Source organism: Blennius ocellaris (genome assembly GCF_963422515.1).
Source record: "Blennius ocellaris genome assembly, chromosome: 4".
In the NCBI taxonomy this organism is placed as follows: domain Eukaryota; kingdom Metazoa; phylum Chordata; class Actinopteri; order Blenniiformes; family Blenniidae; genus Blennius; species Blennius ocellaris.
The window spans coordinates 10,904,282-10,929,755 of record NC_137653.1 but is presented as its reverse complement, the minus strand read 5'-3'; the positions used below and the strand labels follow the sequence as shown (position 1 = coordinate 10,929,755).

The 25,474-nt window shown below is 38.9% G+C and overlaps 1 protein-coding gene across 1 annotated transcript; it reads right to left on the bottom strand.

Annotated features, from left to right (window-relative positions):
- Positions 1-1,944: 1,944 nt before the first annotated feature.
- Positions 1,945-23,813, bottom strand: nckap1l (NCK associated protein 1 like). Its single transcript, XM_080495473.1, has 31 exons — positions 23,687-23,813; positions 22,252-22,362; positions 21,320-21,412; positions 20,812-20,868; positions 20,351-20,493; positions 20,101-20,191; positions 18,695-18,832; positions 17,196-17,244; positions 16,698-16,854; positions 15,251-15,307; positions 15,031-15,127; positions 14,702-14,811; positions 14,076-14,208; positions 13,904-13,985; positions 13,739-13,797; positions 13,519-13,664; positions 13,305-13,437; positions 12,435-12,554; positions 11,892-12,031; positions 11,091-11,222; positions 9,865-10,083; positions 9,553-9,683; positions 8,188-8,285; positions 7,166-7,259; positions 5,897-5,979; positions 5,465-5,545; positions 4,167-4,260; positions 3,932-4,048; positions 3,251-3,360; positions 2,690-2,779; positions 1,945-2,292 (listed from the first exon to the last, which is right to left on the bottom strand). The coding sequence occupies exons 1-31, from the start codon at positions 23,774-23,776 to the stop codon at positions 2,176-2,178; spliced, it is 3,372 nt and encodes a 1,123-aa protein (XP_080351599.1). The 5' UTR covers positions 23,777-23,813; the 3' UTR covers positions 1,945-2,175.
- Between the last annotated feature and the right edge of the window lie 1,661 nt (positions 23,814-25,474).

Below are 25,474 nucleotides of genomic sequence, written 5' to 3'. Positions count from 1 at the left end.
CACACACACACACACACACACACACACACACACACACACACACACACACACACACACACACACACACACACACACACACACACACACACACACACACACACACACACACACACATCCTGAACTGAATCAACAGACCTCAGCACAGTGAGGTCTGACATTACGTGTAACTGCTAAACAAATGTCTCAACAACAGGGAAAGACCATATTCAGTATTATGTTGCAAACAGGATGACGTAAGAAATGTAGAACAAGAAGATCAAACAATTAAAAATAAATCTTACCGTTCCAGTGTGGCCGATCCTGTCAGGAGACTGAGATTTTTGTCAGCTTGTCTGTGCATCTTACACCTCAGTGTCATGACCCCTGGCTTGAAACACCGCTGCCGGCTGTGTTTGCGTGTGTGTGTGAGGGTGTGTGTGGGTGAGTGAGTCACTGTCAGAAATATATACGAGCGTATGCCTCCGTGTGTTGCTGTAAATCTAGCTTGTGTGATTGGTTGGATGTGTGTATATAGCTATGGCTCTTTGCGTTTACACTCACTGATACCTGCAGCCCTCTCCTCTGTGTATGTATGCTGTGTTTTGTGGTCTGTGGGATGATGTGTGTGTTAGGTGTGCATGCAGTCCTTAGTGTTTCACAAGTCAGCAGCAGCAGCAGAGGCTTTGCGTCACCGGCACAATCAGCAGAGAGTCTTTATATCAGGACCAGAGTTTCCACCATTAACTGTCCTCGGGGTCTCGGGACGGGATCCACTGTGGACCTAAAAGGGAAGGGTTCAAATGCAAACCTCCCACATGGATTGACATTTAGAATAACAACATCATACTTCAGTGCATAAATATTAAGAATCCATTATATATAGCTTTATAAAGGATTAGAGGATGCATGTAGATTACCGTACTATTTTATTAAAATAAAGCAAATTTTTTTTTGGAACAGGACACAGTAGAATTTTCTTGATTGTTTTATTTTTCTGCTGCCTTCCTATTCTTACTTATTCATGTATAATGGATACATTTCCATCTTCTATAACACTATATCCAGTTCAGGGTGATGCTGTGCTGAAGTCGCCAGTCAATCACAAGGGCAAACGCATACAATCACAGGCACCCACCTACACACCAATTTAGTGTCACCACTTCACCTGACACATATATTTTTGAGCCGTGGGGAGGAAACCACACAAGGAGAAAACCCATCCAGACACGGATAAGCAAACTGTTGAGAAACTTGCAAACTCTTCTTCTAGCCAACCTTTTCTCTGACTCAGGTTTTAAAATGAATAGATTAAGTGGAACCACATCAAGCCTTGCTTCGTTCATTTTAATACATGTACCGTAATAAGAAAATGAATTCATATTATTCAAGAGGTAATCGCTCCCTAATTTCTACTGTTTAATTCTGTTAGTGACTTTGCATTAGAATGGGCTATTTTCAGAATCTATTGTTTGTTTATTCATGAGGTCACATTCAGGTGAATGTTACTTGCAGTGGGAATTAAACCTTAAATGCTCCTCTGAGATGGTTTGGCATTAGTTGCTAAGTTACACACACACACACACACACACACACACACACACACACACACACACACACACACACACACACACACACACACACACACACACACACACACACACACACACACACACACACACACACACACACACACACACACTGTCCTCTGTGACATCCAAACAGAGCTACAACAAGGGTTGATTAGCAACCACGACTTTGAAATGTGTAAACCTGCTGTATTAAGATTATATTGTTATATGTATATGTATTAATAATATTGTGCATGAAAATAAAAGAGTGCAAGTCATTAAGGACGGAAGGAAATGAGAGGAACCAGTGCAGAAATCACAATGAAAATGCAAACCAAAAAGAAAATAAGTTGTATTCATCTTTATTCATTGACAAGAAATAATAAATCATGTTAAACACAAACTGCAAAGATAATAATACTGCAGGCATTGTAAACAACCTGAAATCGATTCGGATGAACAGGGGTTGTGTGTGATTATCAACGTTAAGTGTGATGTAAATATGCAAGGCCACGGCATCCGTGTGTGTCTCAGAGGCCGAGTGGCAATGAAATCACAAAACGGAGGCACATTAGAATCTTGCTGAAGATAAATAAAGTGTCAAAATTAAGAGTACGTAAGGAGGCCTTTAGCCAAGAGTGACGACGAAGGATTTGAACACCTCCCTGTAGGCATTGCGGAGCAGGACGTACGGGAAGCAGCTCTCCAGCATGTCTTGACTCAAGAATGGCGACTCCTCCACAATCTGAAGAAATCAGTATCATGCTGTCCATTCAAATGTTTTCTTCAAATTCATTTAGACAACAATTTTTAAAAAATGGTTTCGTTATTTTTCCATGACCTGTTATTTTGAAGAAGGAAGCATGTGTCCACTTTAATACGTTTGATATAGACACATCTGTTTCTACACACAATTGAATAAAATGAGTGTCTATCAAAACCCCTTTAATGGTGCAGTCATTAAAATACTTGGAAATAGAAAAAAAACAAAAAATGACATCATAGTGAGACCTATCTGCTGTAGTTTTGTGACTTTCTACTGTCAGAAAAGAATAAGCAACTATTTAATAATGTAGTAAAATTATTGTAAAACTGACTGGTAATACCCCTTATGGCGGTTTGAAAGTGGAGGATGTGCCTACCATGTGCAGGAGCAAGTACACCGACTCTCGGTTTTTGCTCTCCACTCGTTCTACGTTTTGCCCCAGTTGGAGGAGAGTGGAGGAGGCCATCTGTGGAGCAACAGACGGTCAAAGGAGACAGATCAAGATGTTTAGTACAAACAACAGCCAAATGTAAAAAAGAAAAGAAAAAAAGCTATAACAAGAAAAATTAATATTTAAAAAAAAATTTAAAACACCACTGAAAAGGAAAATACCAGGCAAAACAGCTAAGCTAGTTAAAAATGGCTAAAATGTTTAAACCATCACGGAGAAGAAGAAAAAATAGTTAAATCGTTTTTAAATAGTATTTAGTAAATGTGATAAAAACAAATTAAATACAGTATTTGGATGTGAAGTATTTTCATGTTTTATCAAGACACATTGTCTTTAGTGGAAAATCTCTTGGTCATGAAGGTTGCAGACACTTGGCATATTGTTTATTCTTTGTTTTGTTTTTTCATTCATATTGATGTGTACCAACTTATCCGATCCCATTCAGCCTTCTCTTTTAACAAAATGTTGTTGTTTTTTCCCACTCACCAGAAGAAACTCTTTAAGCTGCTGCTCGATGTTCTTGTTCTGGATGGTGAACATGGCAGCAGCCAACTGGTTGATGGCTGTAGCCAAACAGTGGATGTTGTTGTTGTGCCCTAAAAAAGAAAATATATATATGTATGTGTATATATTTATATGAGTAAAAAAAAAGGAAAAAAGATTTTGAGAAAAACATTGAGTCCAGAAATTCACTTGATGAATCCCAATTTTCTCAAAGACTCTACTACCTCTTGAGTCAAATATGTCAACGAGTCAGTGGAAAATACATGCAAGGGGAATGATCGGCGACAAACATCCACTTTGGGCCTTGATAGAAATCTCCACTATCTGCTGCTCTTTAAAGTTTCTCTCCAGGCATGAAGCCAGGAAGTCAGGGTCAGCAGGGCCGCGGGCCAAAAGTAACCGTATCGATGGACGTCAGCCGGAGTTATCTGTAAACAAAACTCTCTCAACGGAAACGTGTTCCTCATTAACCAGCATGCTTCGCTTCAGACCATGTCAGACTGGAAAGTATGACACACAGACCTGCTAATAAGCGTCTTGTTTCAGGATGGAGTAACTTTTTTTTATACACCATCAGCAGCTGGTAAATATCGGCTGGAAAAACAAATCATTTAGGTAAAGGAGATGCAGTGTTTTCGTCGTGCAGAACAAATAAATATGCACCTCCATGCTGCCGGTTATACAGTGAGTTGGGGTCCAGAGCCAAGGTAGGCAGGGACACGGCGACGTAGACAAGCAACAAGCGGGAGAGCTTGTATTCCTCGTCGATGGATGTGTTGTCTGCAGGTATACATAAATATATCAGAAAATTGAAAAAACTACTCTCTTTCTGATGAATGGGGCATTAGAGGGGACGGCTTGTTGTGTAGTGAAGCGGCACAGATTGTTTAAGTGTTACCTGTCTGCATGCTGCCGACAGCTGCAACAAGAGCAGGGTCGATGTTACACGTCAGTCCTGCAGCAGAAGCCAGCTCGAAAACATTCAGGGTCACCTGAAGGATCACAAAGCATAAAGAATAGCGCAGCTGGAATCGACATGTTAATGTTTAACCCTTTTACATATGTTTTTATCTACGGTAGAGTCTTTATCTCTATCATCTCTGCTTTAACTTCTTTATCTTTTAGGTCACTATCAACCCTTTATGTCTGGTATTGTCTGATTAACTTTCTTATTATGTTTAAAAGGCCCACAAATATCCAAAATAGCAGTTAGTGACTCATTTTCCATCTAACGTTGACAACAGCAATCCATTTTCTTTAACATGCCAGTTTAAAAAGCACTGACATTTGTGGTCAAAAAAGTAGGATGCTGAAGTAAAAACTTGCAAGAAAATCATATACGCATAAGTAAAGGGACCCTGAAACTTCTGCCCTCTGCATGATAATATCCTGACTCAAATACCACAGTTTGTGCATTTTATAAGGCTGCAATTGAAGTGAAATACTCTATATTCTCTAAGTGGTGACACTGAACCAGTGGTGGGTGTCTTTGTCTTGACACGCAGCTTTTGATCTTGGCCTTTTTTCTGGTTGCATGCATGGTTTGCCCTGTCTGGGCAAAATGTTTCCACTAATGTGGTTCAGAGAGCAGCGTCGCTGCAGCGTTCAGGGTCTCTCTCACGCAGGCATGGCGGGGGGAGCTGCTGACGTCTTTGGGGTTATCCTGGCCCGGTCTGTGGCACGGCTGTCATGCCTCACTCAGAAGCCCGACGCAAGTAAAGGGAGGGAGAGTTCATAAGTCACATTCACTCAGATTGCACCGAAGGGAGATAAGGAATTTAATTTGGTTGGTACTGAAGAGCAACAAGTTTTTCTGAAGCTCCACAGCTCAGATCTACTGTTGCGTAGTCGAATACTTCACTGCATTAAACTCCACCAAAACCCCGTGGGATGCATTCTGCAGTTTTAACCTCTTATGGGAATGAGCTCATTTCCCAAAGGAGAAATCTCAAAGGTAAATATACATTTGGATGAAAGTCAACACAATAACATGCCCACACCCTAAATGTTCCCACAATAAGGTGAGCCAGTGAAAACAAGTTGCAAGTATGCAGTTGACACACTCTAGTCTCGTGTGATGATGTTTGCATAGTTGTAACTGTGATTACTGCACTTTGAGTCTTCACTGAGATGTCGACAAGTGGATAGTTCATTAGAGTGAAGCTCTCTTGAAGTGGGAGCACAGCTGCGTGTTACCTGGATGTCAGCTTCAGGGGAAACGGAATCTCTCAGGTTCTCGATGGACAGCATGATGTACGGGCAATGCTTGTGTAGGATCTGTTTAAGGATTATATGGCACATCATTACTGATGTTTAAGAACAGAGTGAAACCTTTATTACATACCACGAGGTCAAGGACTTCTTCCTTTTCTTCTGCCTTATGAGGTAGGATATTAACATATCAATGATTTATTATTTGCCAGTTTCATTTTCACCTTGAATTACTTTAGTTCAAAAGGTGAGGACACATAAAGGGTCTTTCAGTATATATTAACATGAACAACAACACAAGGATTTTTAGTGAGCTAAGACAGTAAAATGTAGCAGATGTATTTCAACATTTACACCCATTTTAAAAAAGGTTTTGGATGGGTTGTACTTTATCATGAAAGTCTTGTTGTACATTACATCTTTCAGACAGTCTTGTGCCATTGCTCTGAATGACAGGATCACTCCAATGATGGTCATCCTCTTCAGTATGTTCTCTCCACCTAATGGTGGAAATGAAGTATATTGAGGTTTTTATAGGCACAGTTCAGTAAAATAAAAACCACCAAGCAAACCCTGTACTTGTACTGTGAGAATTGTGTACAATGTATTTACAGCAACAGATTTTCTTGAAGGGAATTTCTTTTTGCATATTATTTATCAAGCTGAATTTGCTTATGAAAATTACTCTTCATGTGGGGTGCTCGTTGAAATAAATGTAAATTATTAATTTTCAATACTCAAGCGGTTGATTCATATTTTGTATTAACTACCATTTTAAGTTTTTTCAGAGTCAGTCATACAAAACAAGATTATTCTTATGTTAAAATAAAAAATTGGTTTGAATGTGTAAAAATACCCAAAATTACATCATATCTTCACAACGTATTGTACAAAAAATCTTGTAACAACTAAATTCTCACTGGATGTTTTCACAAAAACATTTACGTTCATACATGAAATTAGTGTCCTGCAGAAAATGTTTTTTTTTTTTTACTTAAAAAATTGTTGTGTAATTGTTGATAATAATTATTTTCAAGGAAACAAGAGAAAGGTGGAAGTAACCATACATGGTTACCTGCCACGTAAAGGCTTAAGGTTCACTCATGTTTACAATAATCTCATTTTCAGAATTCAAAAAATAATAAAATGTAACAATTTTAAATTCATTCATTTCTCAAATGAACAATAAACAATTCTCTTGTCAATAAATGAGCATGATAATTCATTTAAGTGTGCAGAATGTAATGGTTGTCTGAACTGAATCCATCTGTAAATGTGTTTTCCCAGATATGGGTCTTGTAAAAGGTGAGGGTTGTCTTATAAATGGGATTGGCTTACATTCAGATCAATATGGTAATCCTCTTTGATTTTAAGGAGCAGAACTCGAATTTAACAGCTTGATTCAATTTCCTAAAGACTGAGGTGAGTAGCTTTATTACAACTCAACAAATAAGCCCACTTAAATCCTTGAAGGCATAGTCAAGACTCACTCAAATCATTTTTTAACCGGGTGACGCTACAATCTTTTTTTAGGTGTCATTTTGTATCGCGTATATCGAAGCAAGTAATTATGGCTTGCCTGTTTCACTTCTCGTCTTTCTCAGTTCCATCAGTTTCATGTTTTTTCCTCTTACATTGTGCTTCATGTCCTCTCGCCCCCACACCCCTCATCTCTGTACTCCTCACCTGTCAGCCTCCTTTTCAGATTGGCCATTTCCTCGGGCTTATCAAAGTTGTTCTTCATCTGTACCAAGGTGTCCATGTTCTCGATCACCATTTTCTAACATAAAAGGAGGAAAGTGAAATAAGTGATAAAGTGATGGGGAGAGGTCATATCAGTGACGCAGCTGTCTGGCAGCACGCTGCAAAGCTCTTCAATTCAATCATAGGTGTGAGAGTGAAGAATCTGACAAGAAATAGTCTCTTGGACATGACAACTGATGCACATGGTCTTAGTTTGGACCAAAAACTGATTGTTTTATTCATTTGACTAATATTTATTTATTCACAAGTTGTATATTTCTACATTTTGTATTCAACTGTAATTTACAGTTTGGAGTCTTCCTTCAAATGCAATATTATCTGTTCAATACAGACTACTCCATGATACTCCGTGCGACTCCTCCATGATATTCGCCAGCAGAAAATAGAGGTGGGGGAAATGTATTTGTTATATATAGGTCTGTAATCTGTCCTTGTGTATTGCTGCAGTTGTGCTTAAAAACAAACTGAAACAATGGTACAGAAATGCTTAAAAGATTAAGTAGTTTAAATCATGATTCTTTTATTAAAGAACAATTGGTGGACAGTAGCAAAATATACTTACTTTGTTACTCTATCGAGTAGTTTTTTTCAACATCATTCACCAATACTTTACTTCGGTATTTATTATTCTGATGGCTTTTTACATTTTACTTTTACATTTTGAGTAAAAAATATTAAAGTGTATTCTGAAGATAGGTTTGCTATTTCACCTGATGTAAAAGACTAATAAATACTCAAAAAGCCTTAACCAGATATGGTGAATTCTGTAGTGAACACTTTCTACTTCAGAGGCCAATCTGTCACACTTTCTCACACTGTCACATGAAAGTGATCTGTGAAACAGCTAAACTCAGATATACGTATCAATGACGTGATTGTCAGGTCTTGTCTTGTCTTGATCTTGTCTTACCTGGTATGAGGGAGTACGTAACGTCATATCCTACCTTCATCTCACTAACTTGAGAGGTGATGTGCCACATCAGGTTCTCGCTCAGAAACTTCAGCCCATATGGACCAATGAGCTCAGCCAGGGCTCGCAGCTCTGTTCACAGATTAATATGAATAATTGAGGGGGAGTGATTATCAAAGACAGATCAATACAAGCAGTGTTGTATTCATGGAGCTACAGTATATGTTCAAATTAATAGACAACAGATGCCTCCAGTGCCGATGTTTCCTCTTTTTTTTAATAAATGTGGTGTTTTTACAGGAGTTGAATACAAAGGTTGACCCTCTTGTAGTGGAAAAAACAAGATTAAATTTGATTTGAGCGTGTGGCTGGATCAGTGAAAACAGAGACAACTGCTGCTATCAGGCCTTTCACTCAGCTTGACATCTGAATGAATATGGATGTTGAGGGCGTGTGTGGTTAAAATTGGAAGTGGGTAATGGACAGGCAAGTGAGTCACTCTGAAGCGGGCAGATACTTCACGGGGGAAGTAAATATAGACAACAAGGACGAGGATGGTGTGGGGGCGTCTATTGAAGTGCAGCGGACTCTGTTATGAATGCATGTTAAATGATCAAGTTTGTCTCTGTGTGCATAAGCCAAGGCCTGCTCTGTGTATACAGCCTCAATACAGTCACCTGGAGGTCCACTGACTATTATAAGCTGGCATGGAGGACGTGGAAGGGGAGGCTGTGTGGAGGAGAGACGAGTTGTGGGGCAGAGATGAAAGAGTGGGGGAGATGGTGAGAAACTGAAGTTTAGATTAGCCTAATAGCCATACTGTGTCATGTGGTGTGGGAAATAAATGCTGCACTTCACCATGATGTCAGAATTCACATCCTCTTGAGCAAAAATGTTCCGTGGGCATTCTGCGTCACGTGAAAGATGAGTCTTTTCTTTTAGAAAGACTTACAGAAAGAGTTGTGTCGTAAGCTTGTGATCAGTGAATTTGCAAATACTTTTAAAACTTGCGTAGTGCAAATTTGTGAAAGGATAATCTATGTGCTCCCTCACGAGATCAACGCTCTGAATATTTTCAATCACTTTTGTACTTTAAATGCATGAAGTGGGACAGACGGGCAAACATAATAAATCTTTTCAAAAGTGGAATTGTTGCTATGGATACTACAGACTGCTTGTCATTGTAAAATGTCGTCTGAATCAATTTATCCCACAAAGCAATGTGCAATAAGAGTCAAAGAATTACATTTCTGAGCATGACGTTAATGACTTGTGTAATTGTGTGATGTACAACTCATATCATTTACTGCCCAACATAAAAGTGCAAAAACTAGGATTTTTAATGTTTAATACAGCAATCACTGTCTTCAACAGCTTAAATAACAGTCGTGAAGCTGACCTGATATATCTGAGAACTCTTCGGCTCTGAATGTCGACTCGGTGTCAGTCGTCTGGCTGACAAAGCAGTTCAATGTGGGACAGTGAACAATGAGGGAGTTGCTAGCCTGGCGCAAAAGACCCTCCAGGAACCTGAGGCACAGAAGGAGAAAAACGTGAGCTGTGACAGCAATGTGGTTTACATAAAGATAATGGGGTGAGGGACTAAGGGAGGATAAACAGAGGGCCTGGCAAAAAAAAAACAAAAAAAAACACGTGTCTCCAAGGGAGAACTACTTGCAGTGAGAAGTAGATACATTCTAACATCACACACCAGTTTGTGTAGATAGTTGTTATGGTCTTCCCCCCATGTGAGTCCAGCGGCAGAGTTTGCTGCAGGAGAACACTCTTCACCAGCCGGGCGACATCCACATTGACGTAACTGGATAGGCAATGCAGATTGGCTGTGTAGGCTCTGATGCCTGCCAGGAGGTCAGAGGGACGTCTGATCTCCTGGGTGGTCTGGTTGTAATTGGCCATTCTCACGATGATCCTGGAGAAACAGTGTTTTACCAACGTCACTTGTCACTGAGGATGGGAGGGGGGGGATCTTAAAATGAGTTTAACGAGCCGTGGGGACTTGGCACTGCTCTCATTAGTTCAGTGTAAGTCACCGCCCCGGGGTTTCAGTGCCATTGTGTTTATTTTGTGTTAGTGCCCTCCATTCACTCACTTTCTCTGCCTGTGTTTATGATTCCGGCCACAGAAGGACCGATCACTGCGAGCACGGTGCTACTTGTGGGCACTAACTTCGAGGTGACAGGAGAGATAATCATCAGCCGAGACAAGGAGTGTAAACACAGCGCATATACAGAAACATGAAGGTTTCCCTGGTACCAAACCCTAATCCAAACAGCAGTTAGCACTGAAATGACACAGAGCAAGAGAGTGACATGATAGATCTCTGCTCAGATTTTTATGTGGGTGCAACACCGTCTAGACACGAAGGAGTCAGATTCTATGCAGGGCTCATTACAATGATGGAGAGGACGTTACACAAGAGCCAAGTTCCTAATGATTCACTGGTTGGAAGCACAGGTTAAAAAAAACACTTTGAAGAAAAATGCAGCTGTAGGTGATTTTTCGCTTTGACAGTGCTTCTGATGCATCCCCATCAGGGAGATTTGACTTTGTGTGATTCGTATTTTTTTTAGCCTCTGTTCAGCATGGAGGTCAGGAAACTAAACATGAGCTTTCAGTCCAAAACTTGTACCATTGACTCGGCAAAAATAAATATACACAAAGGTGGCATTATGTTAATATGTGAAGGTATATTTCCACTGGATATATAAGTACTGGCAGATGCAAAACAATCTTTCCCAGACAGTGCGCTCCATTCCAAATGGAAGCAGGCACTCGTGTCAGTAATTTGCATATTTCTGACAGTGGATGTTTACATGGCTGCAGAAGTCAGACATGCGCTTCACCCTCAAGACTCATTAAATCATCCAGATTTATTTAGACAAACGTAAAAAATCACCCCATCCCCTCTTAGCATACTCAGAGAGGCGCATCTCCAGATGAGAGAGGAGGAACTCTGCGGGGATGACGGTGTGGTCGAAGACAGTTAAATCAGCGCAAAGACTGAAGGAGGAGCAGAGCTCTGTCAGCATCTGATGCATCTTGTCCATGCTGGAAAAGAAAATGAGAAAAAAAGAGAGAGGTCGAGGAGGATGTTTATCTTCAGGAGGTTAGGACAAATGTTGTGACACTCAGACAAATAATGTAATAAATATGTTGGAGGATTATCCTCAGAGAATCGTGAGAAAGACGAGGCTACAACTCCACAGATTCAAGGAGCATTTTAAGTGTTGCCTCAAACAAAATTTGAGTAGACAACAGCAACACCAAGGAAAAAAAAAAAACGCTGCCGGTGAAACTGAAACTGTACTCTGGCTCCATCTAACCTTGTGTTTACCGGCTTCCTCCAGTTCCTGTCAACCCTGAGAGGTTCAACTTGAAGGGGCATTAAAGTTGAAAATTAATTATCCCCTGTGTTCAAGGGCATTTTTATTCCATCTTCCAAATAGCAGGAGGCAAGAAATGCGTCACAGGGTGAAGGAAACCATTTAAAAATATTTCTACCAACTTGAACTGCCTTAACCTAATGCCAGTCTGCTGAGCCTGAATTCATCACTGCCGAGTGTTTATACAGTTGCTCTTTGACATGAGATGAGGATTTTTCTGGATGGTTCCTTTCCAAAAATTAAGGTTCTGTCAATTACAATACCATCAACTCAGGAGATACACAGACAATACCATCTAAAGAAATATTCATGAGAGACTAAGAGAAAGGCTGACTTGGTGATGATGGTTCGGTCTTTCCTCAGGCTCTCAGCGCCTGGCTTCTCCTTTTGGACCTCTCCTTTCTTTGGCAGCGTCTTCTTTTGCTTTCTATAACGAGCAGCACTGATGCTCTCGGCACAGTGCTTAGGCAGCAACTAAAGGGTTATCGAGTGGGAAAATGGACACAGGGACATAGAGAAAAAGAAGAGCAGAAGGAGAAAAAGTATTAAACTCAGGCGAGCAAATACTAGAGAAGAAGCTTCTGCAAACAGTAAAAGCTATATTGATCCTGTCTAGGCTTAGGAGTCTTTGTGTGTGAAATATGCATGTTCTCCCTGTGCATAACTCTGTTTTCCTCATTACATTGTTCAAGCAATGTTGTAACCTGTGTTTTGCCAATAGCCAACTGGCATCCACTTCAGCTCACTGCTTTGCGATAAATACGCTGATGCCAAGCTGGGTAATTGTGATTATATTTGGAAATGTGCTCAGTCTGGCTCACTGTCTTCTGGCTAGTTAAAAACAATATATAAAAAATTGAATGGACTCAGATTTCACCTCGTCATTTAGGTTATGCTGCTCTGCGCAGATCTCTAAAACAACACTGGTGGTCTGCTTGGCGATTTGCTCCAGGAAGGTCACACACAGGCGCAGACACCTCTTCTCCAGTGCCTCTGTCTGCACAGACCAGACACAACGAGAGTCACAACGAGAGTCACAACGAGGGCAGAGAGGGGCCGCATACAAGTTGATACACAGTACACAAATGAGCATTACGATAAGAAGTACAAAGAAGAAGTACAAATGCTATTTAACAATCTGAAGAATGGGAATTAATTCAAACACAACATGTAAACCAATTAATTCAATATAATGACGTCCAAAGGTGGCAAGTAAAGAATTATTGTTCTTTATCACGGTACTTAGATACATTTTCCAGGTATCTGTACTGACAACTTTTTTACTTTAGTGGCAATATTTGAACACACATATCTATACTTTTTCATTATATATAAATATGGCAAATCAGTACCCGGTAGTATACTTTTTTAATACTTTTTTTATTAAGTATATTTACTTCTAAGTAAAAATAGAATGCCTTAAGTGCTCCTCGGCAGATGGGTCCCTGCAGGGAGTGGAAACTCTGATCATTGAAAAGGCCAGAAAAGTTCATATAGACTAGAAAGTTACTCATACCTCAAACATATCAGAGTTAAGGCTAATCATTGTACAGGAATTGAAATTACACTGATTTCATACAGAAAATTTTGATTTGGAGTGAAGTTCAAATGTGGTGTAACATTGTGTTTCCCTTGTGAAACCATTGCATTGCAGCCCACAGAGGAAGAGGATAGAGGCATCATCTGGCCCACAGGCTACCAGTTGCACCTGATTCACAGGCTGGTCATCAAACAACTGAACACTGACCTCTTCTGGACAGAGCGGGTGTCCGCACTGACTGAAGTGAGAGCAAACAGCTGGGAAGGACATGAGGTAACGCTTCATGGTTATCTCCTCGCTACTCTGGCTGAACAGTTTCTCAAAGACTCGAGGGTAGAAACTGGTAGACAGAGAACATTCAGTTATTAAAGACACGACAGTATTCAAAAGAGGATGTTAGCGCAGAGGACCTGATACTGACCAGAGGATGGACACGTCAGATGTCTCATGCAGCACTTCTTCAGTGCTGTCCACCATCCTTGTGTGGAACTGCATCATGTTCATTACCTTCGCCAAGTCAGGATAGTCTTTCAGCGGAAGAGGGGCCTTATTCACACTTGTGTAGGCCTTAAACACAGGATGAAAAAGTTGACTTTCATAGCCCACTTAACTTTTCACTAAAGATTAAAATCTCTGATTACCTGTAGTCTTAGCCAGTCCAGTCTGAGTGCCCGGAAGTCAAATTCCTCTTTGTTTTCCACTATAAAAAAATTATAATCAGATTATTATTTAGTTATCTATTTATGTATTTATTTATTTTACATAAAAGTGAAGCATAGTGTTGTCATTTTTAAGAATAGCATTACCTTGTTTGACAGACAGTGCGGTCAAAATTGAGACAAATGAGCTCAGCAGGATTGATTCTTCCTCTGGACATACATACATGTTCTGTGGTGAAAGAAATCCAGTGAAACGAATGTAGAACATTTGTGAATAATATCTTCTGCTACCTGCCAGTGTGTTTTTATGCACACGTACCTGTATGGTGTCATTGAGGAGCAACGCATCAAACTGTGCCAGGTACTGAACATGGTAACGCTGAACAACATGGTTGTATTTTCTCATCAAGCCACTCAATTTCTCCATGTAGAACAGCAACTCAGCCATCTGACTGGAGAAGAGGAAAATACAGATACACAAAATAAACATCAGATGAAGAATTCTTGCAATATTCAAATGCTGAGGCAACAGGTTAAAAGAAGTAACGTAGCAATAAGAAGAATTTAAGGTGTAAAAATAATTTTTATGAAGAATTTGAATGTCTTGCATATAAAACATCAACTGAATACTCAAATGAAGCATAGATACCTGAAACATCTACTGAAGTACAATTACTTCATTACAAAGTATAGATACATGCATTGACAAATGTCATTAAAGGAGACCTTCATAAGTTATAGTGGTCTGATCTTTACGCTTCACACTGAGGACGAATATCAAATGAAGATGTGCAACGAATGCTATCCCTCATCTGATTCACTCTCCACGATCTGTGTGTGATTGAAATGTATCTGATATCTGCCAGACAGACTGCTGCACAACACCATGGTGACATGAGCAGCTCCATCCATCCCTGTTTCGCTTCCTATGCATCTCTGACCTACTTGTCAATGTAGTCCTCGGGTGTCTTTATCTTCGGCATATTCTCAGAGTGTCTCACGAGCCACAGCACTTCGTCACGGGAAAATGACAGAGCCATAAAGACAAACAGCGCCTGTGGGATTCGATTGGCCGGCAGAATAGAGAAGAGGCATTAATGACAGGAGAGAGAATCTAAGATTGAGAAAAACTAACCTGTGCTGCATGCAAGTCTGGATCAAAGACATGAAGTTTCATGACTCATGTGAGCAGAATTTTTGGAGCAATAACGTGCAGTAATGAAGTGATTTAAATTCCTCAACCAGCACTGTCATGCTCCTTACCACACTCCTACCTTTGGTCCCAGGAGTCCAGGTTCATCCTCCAAAACTTTAAATAGTTCCTTCATGGCGCCTCTGAGAAACTGCCTCCTCTCTCGGTGCATCGCTCCACTGGTAATGACACAGTAAATGGACATCTGGGTCTCAAAGCTCATTTCAAACTAAACGCACATCGTTGAATATTTATGGCACAAGAGAGATAAAATCATATCTCAGTTTCCCAGCCAGGCTCACCTGTTGACTAAAACGTGCTCACGACATTCCTTGATGTCTGCAACTCGCTTGCTATAACTGATGAAAAAGGATGGGGAAAAAAATCATTAAGCAGATATAATGAAAATATGATCTTATTGATCGATTAATGTCAGTGGTGATCAGTATGAGGCTTCAAACTCAACTCTTGATAGGCCAAGAGGATCTTTGGAAAAACGCTGCACCATCAATACCATCAATATGGTATCAATACCATAATCTCTAAATCATATTGCACTCATCCCACAGAAGTGACTCAGCATGAATTTGTTTTCTTATCCTCTGAATTTGATCTTTTCCTGCACTCGTCCCCGTGTTCTCAGTTGTTGCTGATTTATTTGTCTCTCTGTTGCTGAACTGTGGTTTTAGTTCAGGGAGAATAAAAACAATAGTCACAGTAATCACTAAATAACACCAATTCCAAATGGTTCCCTTCTTTTGCTCAAAGAGGGACAAATGCATCATGAAAAGGTTCATATCTTAACAGATACATTTTTAGAAGTTGAGACATTCCACATTCCACCATTATGCCTTTTTCTATCAACACATCTTGGTGTCAGATACAGTGAAATGCCACAAAGTGAATTTGGGGCTTTTGTTTTCTCATCATATTTTGTTGCATTATAAAATTGCAATATTGTAATGACTTGATTCTGGCTGATATTGATTAAAGCTTACAACATATCAGAGCACAATTTTTCTGTGGCATTTAGTTTGCGTGTTTCCAAAATGTACCTTAATAAAAGGCTTTAGCTTTACGTGAACACTGCTATACTGGTGATGAGGCAGTTTGTCTGCTATTCTCACTAAAACAGTGTGATCCCGAGTGAATGTTAAAAAGCTGAATTTGATGTTGTGTTGGTCATGTTTACGCTGTGAGGTTGTCCTGTGGGCCAAAGCAGATCTCCCAGCCAGCCAGTTTTGGTCCACAGGCCATATGTTTGACACCCCTGCATCTTACACTGGCCCAGCTTCAATTTTATACCCATTAATAGTAGGGAGAGATAATTTCTCTAAAATAAAATTCCTTTGCTCCATGGATGTAGAATAATGGAGTACATATATGCACATTATGTAACTAGATTACTACCACCCATCTGCAAGCTGTCCCACAGTAGTTTCTTCTCAAGTACATTAATATAATATGAATGAACATCTGATGCTTCAGATTACTTATTTAGCAGATAAGTAATTACACCCACTAATAAATAAGAGCACTTTTTTTGAGCCGAATGCTTTAATCCAAACTAAGGAGATTCACTTGATATCCATTTTTGAATTTGCTGAGATGGTGTGTATTGCTGCAGCAATACACACCACCCAGTCCATTCTCTCAGCTTTTCAAATGTTTTTTTTTCCAACAGCCATGGACTGTTTTTCACAGTCCACATTATGGAGAGAGTGCAGAGCAGCAGTGCAGGTTGCAAACCCTTTGATGTTGTCGAACAGGTCCTCAGAGACTTTGTGTATGTTGAGGACTTCATCTCGAGTGAGGGTAAGATAGAGGCCGCTCCGCAGAGCCATCTTCCACAGCTCCAGGGAGGCTTGGTTTGTATTCAGGCTGCTGTGGCACAACAGGAAGCCGACTACAAAGAGAAACGCCAGCAAACATCACAATGCAGTCAACAGGAATGAAGGCACGCTGCTGCTTGTAGTGTTTACATGCAGTAATTTAATTAAAAAAAAATGTTTATATGAAGACCAATTGCAAAAGATTTCTTGTAACAGTGTCAATATAGTTTGGACATTTTAGCTTTGCATAATTAGATTTTCAAATAAAAATATCATATTTCAAGTTATTTTGAGCCAACAATGAAACAATATAACTCCAAGTGGTAATGTTTATTTCAACAACACCGACGTAGCTGTGTGTGCTAACGATTGGTAGTGATGATATTGGTGAAAATGATGCTTTGATAACACTTACCAATGATCCAACGTTCCATCACCTCCATAGACAGGTACTCACAGGCCATCTGTGCAAGACAAAAAAATCTAATTAACCACTAATACAGATGCCCTGATACAGATTACTTTAACCTTTCTAACTTTGTGCCAATAGACCTGGGTTTTTCAAAGAATGCGTGGATAAGCAGCAGTGTTTGATGCATGTTTTGTATTATTTTAAGTACTAATTTTCGATCAAATGTTAACCCTATGAATTATGTCACTGTTAATAGCTACTGCTCCATAATCAATAAACATTATCAGTGACTCCTTGGTCTTAACTCATGATTTGCAACTGTTATGATTACTTTTTAAAAAGCAAAAATTAAATGAATAAGTAAATCCAGGGAAAGGTATTTATAGTAAATCTGTCTTCTAATACTGTCTAAATGATGTCGCTGATTATTGTTGGCTCACGTCTATGCCTGCATTTTCTCAAAGTTTTACTCAAACCCACTTCCATAAAAATACTTGTAGCTACAGAGCTGTCTGAACATGTGGCATGAAACATCCCCACATCTTTGTCAGGGCTTCATCCTTCGCCTACGCTAACAAGTCTCTCCAACATTTAAATCCGCTATTCAGTTCACAATGCTACACCAGTAGCGTCTAGACCAGAGGTCCATCATTCTTGAACAATGTTGCCTTCCAAGGCATATTACCCGCATATTTTAGCATCATTCAGCTCTAGAACACCCCATTCTGTTGGAAGTATAATCAGGAAACTCTGCAGAAGACCTGATAATGAACAACTCATAATAGTCAGGCATGTTGAAGAAGGGAGATATCTGAAATAAGCTGGACAATGGTTCCAGTACCATATTTGGCCCATTTATTGTAGACTGACAGCATCTCTTACTACCTTCACCTGCTTTTATCACTCGTATCCTGCTTCATTATAACATAACATTATTGGTTATTATCAGTCATTACAAGTCAATATTTGGTGTGACCACTCTTTGTGGCAGTTTTTCTCTTGCATAAATATTTTTTCTCTAAGGAATGATCATGATTTATTATTATTATTTTTTTTTATATATATACCTTGGAGAAATAAGCACAGATCCTCTGTGGGCTCATCTTGGTTCAGATGCTTTTGTCTCTTTGTGTAAACCCGGACCCAGAGTTGATTTTGTTAGGTCTGTTGGAGTCACACTATCACTTCTACAAAATAACTTCACAGTGAAGGTATTTTCTGAGAAGAACCAGCTGTGTAGTTTTTCTTTTCCTCTTTTATACTTTTTTAGAGCCAAGTGGATACCTTAAATGTCGGATAAGCAACATTATTTTATACATGTCTAAAACGTTTGCAGTGTATCATTTAAATGCAAATTGTTTTAAATTGTTTTTCTCCTCAATGAGCTTGTCTTGTTGAAATATATTCACAGCAACTTGTTGTAATGGGTACTTTGTCTCATTTCCCTGCACCCATCTTCCTCGGACAGAAAAACACTGAGGCAAACAAGAGGTTGAACTCACAGTGTCACAGCAGGCCGGGTCCAGCATTGTGGCGGATACACTGAGCAGACTGAGGAGCTGGGCGTTCCGCCATTGTTCTGCTGGCAGGTTTCTGCGTGGGTAGACCATCCTCAGGGAGAGTAATGCTGCTGTCACAGCCTGGGAGAAAAAGGCAGAGGGGAAAATGACAGTGAGTGAGAAATGAGGGCAAAAAAAGGTTCAAAATAGAATAGATGCTGGAAAATGATGACATTTCAAATAAAATAAAAAATTGAAGGCTCAAAAAGTTGTTCAACTCGTAGACATGCACATTTAACACTGAAATACTACTGAAATGTAGAAAACCACATGTTGCATTTTGATATAAACCACTGCTGTCGAAGACTGTGGAAATGCCAAAAACACCACATGAAAGTTGAATTTATATGAATAAAACATTCCATTTGAGAGATTGGAGGTGTAGTCATTAAGATCCATAGTCATGCTGCGGAGTTGTGATTTCAGTCACCTCTGCTAAAAGAAAAGACGGACTTAGTCTACAGTTGGAGCTGGGATCCCAAATGTCAGCTTTGGAGAGGCAGTTTAAAAACTCCCTCTCCCAATCTACATCACTGAAATTGGATGTGGCACTGCTCAGATCTTGATCATCTTCTCACAAATAAGGGTTGATCTTAATGTGATCCCCTTTGTGAAGGATGAAAGGGGAGAAAAGCATTCTGAAATGTATGGTCAACATTATGAAGCAATTTTAGAAAAATCTATACTCAGCGTCAATGACAGAAGTATGTCTTTGAATAGGCCTAAATACACAGACGATGTTATTCTTTTCCTGTCCAAACCTGAGACCTGTATTCCCACTCTACTCTCTTCCATAGATTCCTTGTGTCCTCTGGATATAAAATTACCTATGCTAAATCTGAGCCAATAATAAATAAAATATAGTAAAAATTTAATTGTCAGACTCGCATACCTTGGGTTTAATATGTTTTCCAATATATAGAAAAACAAACCAAAAACTATTTAAACTCAAGCTTCCTTCTCATTATATATATGCGGTTGAGAAGGATATGCTAAGGTGGCTTGTTGTCCCCCTCGACTGGATTGGAAGAATTAATTTAATTAAAATGAGTATCTTTCCAAGGCTTAGCAAATCAAATGCTCCCATTTATGCTGACCAAGTCAGTACGTTTCTGATATTTTGAGTTGAACAAAAAGATCTAAGAGGTTTTCTATGTGCACGTGAGGCCTATTTCTCTCAAATGTTGTTCAAAATGTATCGAAACCCGTGTTAGTGAGCACTTCTCTTTTGCAGCGATAATCCACCCGCCTCGCAGGTGTGTCATAGCAAGATCCTGATTAGACAGATGTGGTATTGCACAGGTGTGCCTCACAATAAGAGGCCACACTTTGCTTTGAGTTAAATTGACCTTTGTGTGAGGACCAAACTCCTCAGTGAGCTTCTTCCATGGATGTTCGTATTCCAAAAACATCTGGCCAAGCCGTGGGTAGGAAGGGTCACTACAGAAATCAGTCAAAATGTAAGTACTTAGTGAGAAACACATGACATCAAACAAGATATTAATAAACTAACTTCAATCTTTCACCTCTGAAACAGAGGCATCCATCCATCCATCAATCCATACATCCATTCATACATCCATCCATCTGTTATTTCACCTGTTGCCATTCGTCATCTCGTGGGCACAGTTGAACATGCCCACCAGAGCCTTCTTGTCGTCAATCCGTGAAAGTGTAATGATCACAGACGCGTAGGTGACGATCAGATCCAAGTAGCATTTGGTGAAATCAAAGTTGACTGCCTGAAATCAAAATTAAATCAAATAGACAGCGCCTACTCCAATATCAGCAGGTCAGACAAAGTAATTACTTGAGTGATTACTTATTCGATTGATTGTTATTTGGCAGATTTTGAGAAATATAACTTGGACAGACTGCCAATTTAATTGTGATGAATAAAAACATTTGAAAAACAGCATCATGATGATGCCAGAGACGACAGAACAATACAATGTGCAAAGGAATGACAGCTTTTCAGGTCATCTGCAGATATTGTGCATGACTTCAGGGTTCTACTTGACAAAAAAAAAAGGATTAGGACCCAGGCAGTGAATACTTACAATATTAAAAAAGCACTGACACGCATCAATGGAATTCAGTAATTCATAGACATGGTCCTGAAAGAAAAACAAATAGAGATGAGATTGCAAATTGTAGCCCCAAAAAAGAGAAAAGTACAGTCTAGAGCTTGTTTTCTAAAACACATAATTATTTTAACAGAAATATTGAGGTTAATCCATTATTTGCAGCTTTCTATAGCATGACTGGGTAATTTGAAGTCTCAGAAGAAACACCTACAGGGCTTAGGCCCGTACGCAACCTCCATTACAGAACAAAAACAGGAAGTCTGCAGCCAGGCACACTGGGTTAACTCACTTTGATGTTTACAGTGTCATAAATTGCTTTCTTATATCAGAATATTCCACTCTATATGTTAATGTGAGATTACAAAAGTGGTGGTGATTCACTTTATATGGATTAAAAAGGTGATAAAACCTTGAAAATTTCGAGGAGAGAAATAGAATATGAGAGAAGAGAGAGGAGAGAAAAATAAAACAAAACAATCACCCTGAACTCTATAACATCCAGGAAGGAGTCGTAGTAGCTCGCTGTGGCTGCCAACACTTCAGATTTTGTTTTCTGGATGCTTACCAGATTTTGCTGGAATAAAGAAAAACAGATATTTTTAATTATCATTTGAGATGCACTGGTCAAAAATGTAAAATAAAAAAAGCCTTAAAATTGTTTCTTCCATCAGACAACAGGCTTATCAACACTCAGCAGATTATCGTGGATGAGATGTACAGTTTACAAATGTCCAGCCCCACATCCCGAGATGCTTGCAGGCATGTGTGGAGTATGGAGTGAGAAAGAAGAGAGCACAGACTGCAGGAGAGAAATACAAGTTATCCCATTCAATACTGATAAATGAATGTACAGGAGAGTACAGAATTTTAGTGAATTAAAAAGAATCTCCCAGCAGGCTTAAGTTAAAGCAGCAACTAAGAACGTGATCTTGTATTACTGAAGCCAGTCCTTACTATAACTATCATTTTTTAAATACATATTTTTAAGCCAGATGTAATACCAACTCATTCACTCATCTGTGTAGGGAAACCAATCAATCCATTCAAAACCAAAATACATGATAAAACATAGTACAGAATAAGAGATATTAGAAAAAATATGTTGTAACAGTGTCCCTGCAACAAGCCAGGCCTTAAGGCAGGCCTTAGATAGTAGTTTAAAGTGTAACACAATATTACAAGTCAATAATTTTGCAATCTGAAGACACCCACCTTCTTCTTTTACTAGAAAACAACCTGTCTGCTTCAAATAACAGCAGAACTAAGTCATATTGTTGTATTGGCTCACACTGCCAGATGGAAGGCAAGATATAAACAGCTTCTTGATCGCAAAGGGAGAAAACACAAACATGATGTGAAAATCATAGCGCTGACCACAGAAAAACACTTCCTGAGAGGCTTTTTAACACTTACAATGTTTCCTCTGAAGTCGATGTTGGGGAATTTCTTGTTGATGTACTTGATTGCAGATTCTTTGGTTTTATCCGTCAAGATGGGCGGCCGCAGCTTGGGGTCTGCACATGACTAGTGGATAAATGAAGCAAAAATTTAAATTTTTCAAAACCTTTCAAGTTTTGTGACAGTTTCCATCTTCTGTAACTAATTTGAACAATCAACATTAATTTCTTTTCACATTTCTGAACCACATGAAACAAGTCAGAAAGATATAGCCGTCTAACCATTTATTAGGAAAGAAACCATATTTGGTAACTTCCTAGTTTGTTAATTTAGCTTAAAACCAAAAATTGTAAAATGTCACAAAATACATGATTAACTTTTGACAAAGTATCATTTACTTAATTCATAAAAGGGTAAAATGTCATATCAAAAGTGATCATTTGTCGTGTGTGTACGACAAAAGGAAAATAATACTGATGCATAAACTAGCATAGGATGCAGCAACATTCTCAGAAATCCAGTGGTAAGCATCCTATTTCACTTTCAAGCTGAAAAAGCTGTGAATTTAGTTGATTTTAAAACATTTCATTTTACATGAATTGCATAAAGTGGTCTTAATATTTACTGGCTTCAAAGGGGCAAAAGACTTGAATACCCTTCACACCTAGCCTGTGGTTTTGTGTTTTAATGTCTTTCACGGGTTGAAAAAGTCACGGTGAACTGTAGCAAGATCATTCAAATAAGTATTCCAAAAGGGAGCTTTGAAAGTCGACGTAAAAGATTGTGTTGCAGCTTCCAAGCGTGAAGCCTCAATGATGAGACAAACAAAACAAAAGCATTTACATGCCTACTATTTGAAATGTCTCTAAAAGCGCATCTTCTTCTCTTACTCATGCACATTCTGCACAGCTTCCAATGCTGTGGCTGTCTTCATAGTCGTAATGTTTCTAGGGTCATTTCATACTAATACCATAACTGTTCAGAGATTTTTGGAAGTCATTCAGTCCATTTTAAGACTTTCCATATATGTGTGCATTTCCAAGCTTTCAGTTCAGACCAACTGACATTTGCCTTGACTGACAACGCAAACCGACTTCCTGTTTGCACTTCCTTTTCAGAGAAACAAGCCTAGTCTCAGCTGTCAAATGGTGTCTCAGCTATACACACAAAGCAGAGACACAAATACAAAACAGTTTATTGTATTTTATCCTTCAAAATTAGCATTACATATGTACAATTTTGGGAAATCACGGAAATGACCCAATAATGAATTGTCCAAGACAGATTTCGAATGAGAGCATATTTGTAACTTCGGTTTGTGTCTTAACTGTATGCAGACAAACATTTGTTGAGAAAGCAACTGAAACAGTTGATTGAAAGAAGTAGTTCCCTGTTCCTTGTCTCCATTATTCGCACCATTTCCCTTTCGACTATACTTCATCTCCCTCACCTTCTTTATGTAGTTCATACGAATCAGAACCCCATTCCCTCTCTCATTGAGGATGGTGAGTTTTTCTGCCAGTTTCTGATGGTAGTCCATGGCTCCGGGTGAGCTTGAGCCTTGGCCTCCTGGTAGTTCGTAGCAGATGAAGAAGTGCACCCAGAGCCTCACCCTGTCACAAAGTCACATGGGGCTCATGACTGGAGGTGGAGCCATGCACTGGAGGGGAGAGTGACTCACTTCCATATTACTGTAACTGTATGCCAAAAAGGCAGATACAAAAATGGTAATATAAATAAAAATAGACAACATTAATAACAAATGGTTTTAAAGTTCTTTAGCTAAGGTTGACTAATATCTGTGTTTCAGGAAATAACCCTCTATGTATGTTGAACATGAAAAATAAAGGATTGATGACAGGTTTTTGTATCCTCACTGGGTTACATCCTTCTGCACTACTTAAAAAAAAGCCTCATATGAAAAGTAATGACAGAATGGTACTTAATAATAATATTTTGACAAATTATTGTACTGACAACAAAACTACTAATAAGGATATTTAATAAATAAATAAACATAGCAAGATCAAGCAGCTTTATTATAAGAAAAAACATTGCACTGCTATTTATTATCTAACCATCAGATGGAGACATTTACCCACTAAAGGTTTCTGGTTTAACCAAAAAAATGGGGGATACATTAGATGGGGTACTCAAGGTGAGGGCCTGGAGGCACATAAAGAAAAGGGCCAGGGGCAAAGAAAAAAGGTTTCAGAATTATTAATAGTGAATAAGTTCTGCCTTTTAATTGAATGTATATTCAGAGCACATATAGGATTCACATTCTCTGTCAGAGAAGAGGGTAGGACCTGACTCAACATAATACTGAGACCGAGCTGAAATATTAGTGATGCTACCATGAAAGCTGGCTCTGTCGTTGCTATCAAACTAGCCTCAAACTCATACTGTCAGGGTGTGTTTGAATAAACATGAATAATGCAACAGCTATAGGAGAAGACCAGAAGGTTTCATTAAAATTGGCTTTATGTTGAGATTGTAGTACTTTTTGGCAGTAATTGTTTGGTTATACTATCATGTGTATTCTGCACCACAACAGAGAAAAACTTTAAAGTTTAACCTGAAAGATTATTATGGCACTGTTCTACTGGTCCAGTGCACTCTAGATGAAATTGGGCTGTACGTGACCCCAGAACTAAACTGTGTTTTATGCTCCTGATTTGGATTAATTTGTCAGAGGTTATTCATGTGAGCTTCATAATTATTCAATCAAGCTTTTTGGTTCATAACAAAAATAAAACATAGCAATACAATAACAATCACATCGTGGTAAGTTACTACCATGTTTAAATGGAACCTTGTTATCAAACAACTGGTTTCAGGCTCTGAAATGAATCCTAACTTGAAATTTTCATTTCTTTGTGTTTTCATGACAATACCATAGTTAAAAATTAATGGGAAAGACCACAACTTAAATGCCAGTAAAAATGATAATTTCAAATGTTTGCTTAAAATCTATTTTCTCAGAAGACTTGGTTACGACATTTTATTATGTCTGCCATGCTCTAAATATTTCCCAAATTTCTCAGAACCTGTTAGAGGTCCGAGTTACAAATGTGTCTCATAGATCTACTGATACATTTTGTATTTGCAATGAAGGTGCAGCCTTTATAACCAACAAAAGGGTTTTTCTAACACTTAACGTCAAGAATTTCTGAGGCCCAATCACTCAAACTGAAAACTTTGTCATGTAAACTCAAATACCTCAAAGTTATTCAAC

Excerpts from the sequence above, each read along its gene's own strand:
- nckap1l (XM_080495473.1), bottom strand. The coding sequence starts at position 23,776 with ATGGACTACCATCAGAAACTGGCAGAAAAACTCACCATCCTCAATGAG. Across the intron at positions 20,192-20,350 it reads GAGATGACGAATGGCAACAG|TGACCCTTCCTACCCACGGC; the intron begins GTGAAATAACAG and ends TGATTTCTGTAG. Across the intron at positions 12,032-12,434 it reads AGCATAACCTAAATGACGAG|TTGCTGCCTAAGCACTGTGC; the intron begins GTGAAATCTGAG and ends ATAACCCTTTAG.